Source organism: Apteryx mantelli, chromosome 6 (genome assembly GCF_036417845.1).
Source record: "Apteryx mantelli isolate bAptMan1 chromosome 6, bAptMan1.hap1, whole genome shotgun sequence".
Taxonomy (NCBI): domain Eukaryota; kingdom Metazoa; phylum Chordata; class Aves; order Apterygiformes; family Apterygidae; genus Apteryx; species Apteryx mantelli.
Window position 1 is genome coordinate 22,860,612 of NC_089983.1, and position 6,000 is coordinate 22,866,611.

General features: G+C 52.5%; 1 protein-coding gene across 5 annotated transcripts in view; it reads right to left on the reverse strand.

Annotated features, from left to right (window-relative positions):
- ITPRID2 (ITPR interacting domain containing 2) overlaps window positions 1–4,962 on the reverse strand; it is a 42,236-nt gene extending 37,274 nt beyond the window's left edge. For 4 of the 5 annotated variants that reach the window (XM_067298973.1, XM_067298972.1, XM_067298974.1 and 1 more), the window contains exons 1-2: window positions 4,910–4,962; window positions 4,243–4,646 (exon numbers count right to left, since the gene is read on the reverse strand). In XM_067298973.1, coding sequence (XP_067155074.1) covers window positions 4,243–4,607 — 365 coding nt within the window. In that variant the 5' untranslated portion in view covers window positions 4,608–4,646; window positions 4,910–4,962. The remainder of the gene's footprint in view (window positions 1–4,242; window positions 4,647–4,909) is intronic. The other variant, XM_067298975.1, reaches the window with a different exon arrangement.
- Between the last annotated feature and the right edge of the window lie 1,038 nt (window positions 4,963–6,000).

The following is a 6,000-nucleotide window of genomic DNA, read 5'->3' on the forward strand; positions in this document are numbered from 1 at the left end:
TAAGCAACAGAAGTTTGCATCTGCTGCTTTGTAACAGGCCTTATATTTTACAATTTTTTTTTTCTTCTGAAAATAGTTCACTGTTACCGCAGGGAGCCTACTAATACGTAACAGGTGAACTTTGACAAGGGGTCTGTTAAAAGCAAAGAAAAAATACATGCCATAGTGAGATGACAATTGAAAAAGCAAGAGCATCCAGGCACTCAAATAGGTTCCAGGTGACAGAACAAGCTTTGAGGAGACTTGGATCTCCCGGATTTCTGTGCATCTTTCATTTCAGGGTTTGAAACAACTTAGGGTATATTGTCTAAACCCTTCACGCTACAACAAGCCTTATGTTCTGAGGTAATAACTATGCCTACTGTTTACTCGCTGGCTTTGGCGGGTACATTCCTATTCTTCCCCCTTCCCTGGTGGCTATTTCACTCTTACTTTTTTGATGCAGAAACTTGCTGGCAGTGACTTTGACAGCCAAGTCCAGTGCTTCCTGCAGTGGCTGGCAAAGAACGGTAAAAGCAAGCACTGAAGCTGGCATTTCCTCTCGGAAATAAAGTCTGTCACCTCTACAGCATGTTAGCAGCTACCAGAAAAGAAGCTCTGTCAACTATCCATCTGCTTCTGCACCCATACACAACTGCTTAACATGCCTTTCTGTTGAAAAACCTGCATTTAAGAACTAGAGACCACGTGACTTTAAACAAGGGAGAAATATCTGCACAAAAAAACCTCTTGGACAACAGCACGCAACAGTTCTACCTTTCTGTATAAGACTATTTTTCAATGGCAAGGTCCACAAGCCAGCTTACACAGGTTTATCTCAGAGCACCCTCACACACAGCTTGGAGACCTTTCCGTTCTGCATCACACCCAGGAACATGGCCAGGGCTGCTGGAAGCACACTGCTGCTGAGCTACAGCAGGTTCTCCAGCACGTCCAACAGCCCGTGTGAAGCGGCTGGGGCAAAACAGAGCAGGGATGCCTGGGAACATCACAGAAATCAGAGACCAGCTCTGCAATGCAAGTTGGCCTGCGCTTGGATCAAGGAATCCTACAATTTTTCGTTTACTCTCTCACACAGGCAATTCATTTATTTATTATTGTATTTTAACATACATGGTAAAAATTAGTCCAATATCAGTGTTTGAAAGAACAGAAAGAGTCCTCTCTGCCCACAGCCCACATCACCATGGGACCTGGCTACCGGCCAGGCAACAGGACTACATGCAGGGCCCGCTGTGAGCTTCAAGGATGCCTCTCATCCCAGAGGTTTGTTTGCTTGGCTATCAGTTGTGGTAAGATGTCTTCTGAAACAGGATAAGGATTTTGCACTGTGCTGTAAAAGCAGTTTAAACCTCAACTTTTAAAGCCTGAACTGGGCAGGAGAAGTGTTTATTTTAAACTTGAAGAAAAAAAAAAAAAACAAAACACTCTCTTCTTTCTGAGGTATTTCAAGAACTCATTTCCTGCATATTCTACAGGAGATAGTTCCTAAAACCCTCCAACACTCCCTGTATCACTGGGAGAGTTCAAATACACCGAATTAAAATAATACATGCCACCCCAGAACTAACAAGAAAACTTTCTTTCTCTGTCCGTATTATACACACACTTTTGTTTCCTACGTTAGCCTTACGAAAGTTAAAACTAAAAACCTCTGTAAACTTTCTTATTACTTCAAACAGTTTTTCAAAATAACTGGGGAAGAGAGAAAAGAATGTCTTTCTCAAAAGGATGGGATTCCCGAAAGACGAAAGAAGCAGAAACTTTGGGCAACACCAGACATTTCCTAAGCCTAGTCTATAATTCTTATTGTTAGTGTGCAGCATATTAGCTTTTCATTGCCTTTTTTTTTTTTAAATACATCTCTGCCAAATTAAATAGTATGGGGTATTAGGAACTCCCCCTCTCTCCTGCAAAGCAAATGTGAAATAGAGATGCCAAGCAATTACAGCCCCAAACTGCTAACGTAAACATCAGGGGACAACTAGTAATTCTCTTTCCCTCCAAATTATAATACTGCTGATGCTTTTGAAAACAAACAAAGAAATAAATCTTACAAGCAGATCTATTACGCAGTGGGTTAATACTAAATTATTTGTGCTACTGTCAACTCAAAACAGAAAATGAGATGTAAAGGGTGCAAATTTTCTTCCAGTGTACATTTCACAAAAGCTTATGTAAATCGGACAAAATGGGAATGATCACTTTTTAGAAAATCTCTAAAAGAGAAAATGCTTCATTTTAGTAACTGACCACTCATTTGCAGTAATAGTTATATTCTGCAATAGAGCTAACTCATAAGAATCTGGTTGTGCAATGGACCAGAAACAGAAGATCAAGTCTGCATATGTTGCCTATAGTTTGCAGCAGTCAGAACTCCATGGCAAAAAGCACAGTTTTATTAAAGAAATAATAATTCTCAGGGAAGACAACAGCTATAAGTTTTCACAGTGACTGTTCTTTTTAACCGCTATCTTTTAAACAACGCAGTACAACATCCTTGGGATTGTTCTGTCAGCTTTTGCAGCATCCTCTTTTCCTATACACATTGCTAGCACGAGACAATCAGTTCAGTGTGTTCGTTCCGATTTACAGAGCCACTTTATAACAGTGCAAGCTGAATAATCATTTCATTTCATATACTAGCTACTGCTCACATGTATATTATATAAACACATACAAATTCAACTGTTTTGCAATTTTAAAGCACAAGGGACTTCAAGCAGCTGAGATCTTACCTCCCACAGTTATGAACAGTATACGCACGTACTCTGTATGTTACGGAGTCAGAAGCTAACTCAAGCTTGAATTGCATATTGATGCCAGCCAGCCCCAGGGTAGAACACCACAACATTTAATACTACATTGTATTTAATTTTTTTTTCCTTGGGTGCATGAAAATTAAAATGATATCCTTAAAGTAAAATTTAAGATATCTTAAAAAAAGAAAAAGGCAGATTTTATCCTTCTTAGGAGAACACAAGATATACTACACAGCTATACTTTAAAAGACTTCTGTGGAAGGGCCACAAAGGGCTTTACATCCTTTAATAAAGCCCGCATCTCCCTATTAGCAAAACAGTAGTTTGTGTTTCATTTCCTTATGTGTAAAATAAGGGAACCTTATTTTATACTCTATCCCCTACTTTGTGAATCAATTGCAAACACATTCCACAGAAGCATTCAGTGCCAGATTTAACAACAGATAGCTACTGAAGTACACGAATAGAACAGCAAGATTTTGGATTATTATTTAAGATTTGTGATCACTTATTAACTATGTATGTTGTCAACTGGTAGTTGTGTGCTATTCCTTTAACTCTGTACAAAAATGGTAAGGATGACAGGGCCGGGGAACCTTCCAGACAAAAACGCTGCAGACACAGAAAAGCGACACAGCAGCATCAGGAAGAATCTCTCTCTCATGGGCCTCGTCCCCTTCTCCGTTTTTTCCCTCCCCACTCAGACAAACAAGCTTCTAATAAAGCACCAAATCAATAACGCTTATATTTAAGGATGTGCTTTGCTAGACTAACAGGACACCAGACTTCGAGTAAGTTTGGAAAAAATCTTCACGCATTTTGGCGTTCTGGAAGAACAGCCAGTGCCATATTTGGGGGATTCAGCAGGATTTCAACCTCTTGCTGCCAACCCCCCCCCAAGTCACGGCCTCTGAAGGAAGCCCTGCGGCAAGGGCCTGGGGGTACGAAGCAGTCCACACGCTTCGGACACTGAAGTAAGCCCAGCTCAGCCGCTTGCTGGATCAAAAGATCACCAAGGCACGGCTAATCTTGGAGGTAAATTCTCATCTCAAAGTAGCTGCTCTCGGAAGGAGAAGGAAGCCAGAAACGCCAAGCAGGGGAGGTCTCGAAATTCCATCGTTAACTGCTGGGAGGCTAATTGCTCGCTCCCTCCCCCCAGGCAGCCAGGACCCCAAGGCGGCAGAGAGAGAGCAAGGGCAGCACTTGGGCTTCTGCGCGACCGGGGACGAAGAAGCAGCGTCGCCGTCGGCCCGCTCCAAACGCCGACGGGGCATTTTGTCACGGCGACGGGAAGGCAGCGTACACCCCGCATCCCAAACCAAGGAAGCCGGTCCCCACGGCACCCCCAGCCCCCCCGGAGGTACCTCCGCCCCCCCGGGGGCACCCCCAGCCCCCCCCGGAGGTACCTCCGCCCCCCCCGGAGGGCACCCCCAGCCCCCCCGGGGGGCACCTCCGCCCCCGGGGCGGCGGCGGCGCTCACCTGCAGTCCTTCAGCCATATCGCGATCTTCTCGTCGGGGACGCCGTGCCCTGCGGGGGAAGGGGAGAGGCGCCGGCAGCCGCCATCAGCAGCCGGCCCGCCAGAGGCGGCCCTACTGCCGCGGCCCCGCGGCGCCCCGCACCGACCTGCTGCGGCGGCCGGCGGCAGCTTCCCGCCGGCGAGATCCTCCCGCTCCTCCTCCTCCTCCTCCTGCTGCTGCTGCTGCTCCCGCTCCTGCTCGCCGCGGGCCCGCTCCGCCGCGGGCTCCTCCGCCTCCGACGCCTGCCAGGAGTCGCGGCTCCTGGCCCAGGCCTTTCTCTTCTGCGTCGCCCCCTGCTGCTCCTCCGCCGCCGCGGGCTCCTCCATGGGCTTCACGCCGGCAGGCGCCCGCCGCGGGGAGCCAGCCTGCGGGCCGGGCACGGCTGTGGGCACGGCACGGGCAGCCCGCGGGCAGCCGCGCCGCGCCGCCCCGCGCACACACGCGCGCACGCACACACCCCCCCACCGCCCCCGGCCCACGCGTGTCACCGCCCCGCCGGTGCGAGCCCCGGCCGCCGCCGCCGCCGCCGCCCCGCGGGGCCCGCCCGGCTCCCGCCGCCGCCGCGGCTCGGGAGGCCGCCCGGGGCGGGGCCGGGCCGGGCCGGGCGCCGCTGCCCGCCGGTACTCACATATCGCGCCCCGGGGAGGCGGCGGATGCGCCCGGCCGGGCTGGGCACGGCGGCGGCGGCGGCTCTGACTTCCTCATACCGCGGCGGGGAGAAAACTTGGCGGCCACGTGACGGCGGCGGGGCCGGCGGCGCGCTCGCCTCCTGCCGGGCACCCGCGCCGCGCCGGCCCGGCCCCGGCCCCGGGACACGCGGGGAGCGCGGAAAGGGGGCGGCGCGGGAAGGAGCGAGGAAGCGCGATCACAGGGACGGGGCCAGGGGGAGATGCCGCAGACGGGGAGGATGGCGGGAGAAACGGCACGGCCAGAAGTCCCCGGCTCGGCCAGCGGCTCCGGGGGCCGCGGGGCCTCCGCCCCGGGCAGCGCGGCCGCCGGCGGGGCCCGGCATGCGCAGGCCGCCGCGACACCCCGACGCACGCACGGGCCGCCGCACCCTGGTACCCAACCAGCCCCTGTAAACGTCTTCCCTCTTGCACTTGACGAGCCTTTATAATGTGCTGAGGGCGCGCCGAAGCCCCCAGAGTTGGCCGAAGCCCCGCAGCGGACGAGCCCTGGCGAAGGTGTCCTCAAGAGCCGGCCCTCGGCCCCGGCTGCGCAGAGCCGGTGCTTGCGGGTCGCGGTGCGGGGCCGGCTCGCGGCCCCCGAAGGCGCCAGCAGCCAGCCCGCTGCGTGCCCCGCCGAGCACGCGCCCGCCGTTTCCCTCCGGGAAGCGACGCGGAGCCGGTCCCCGCTGGCTCACGGCTGCCGCCCCGGCCCGGCTCAGCACCGGCCTCCGCGTGGGCTGCGGGAGCAGCCGCGCCTCGGAGAAAAAAGCCCTTCAGAACCTCGGCTCTCGCTTGCTGATGGCTTCGGGAAAGGATGCAGATTGCCAGGCACAAACGGCAAAAAGGAGCGGCGTTGTCTGTAGGTTTAGCTGGCGTTGGTAGGCAGGCAAAGGGAGTAAGGTACCTTTTGTTTAAAAATGAAGCTGCCTGCGGATGTACCTAGGTAATGGTACTTAAAAAGTAGGGGGTTTTTTTACTACCAATAAGAGACTACAACAGTATCCTCTCATTTTCAAGCTTCAGAGTTCAAACTTTTCAAGGAATTAGTGAC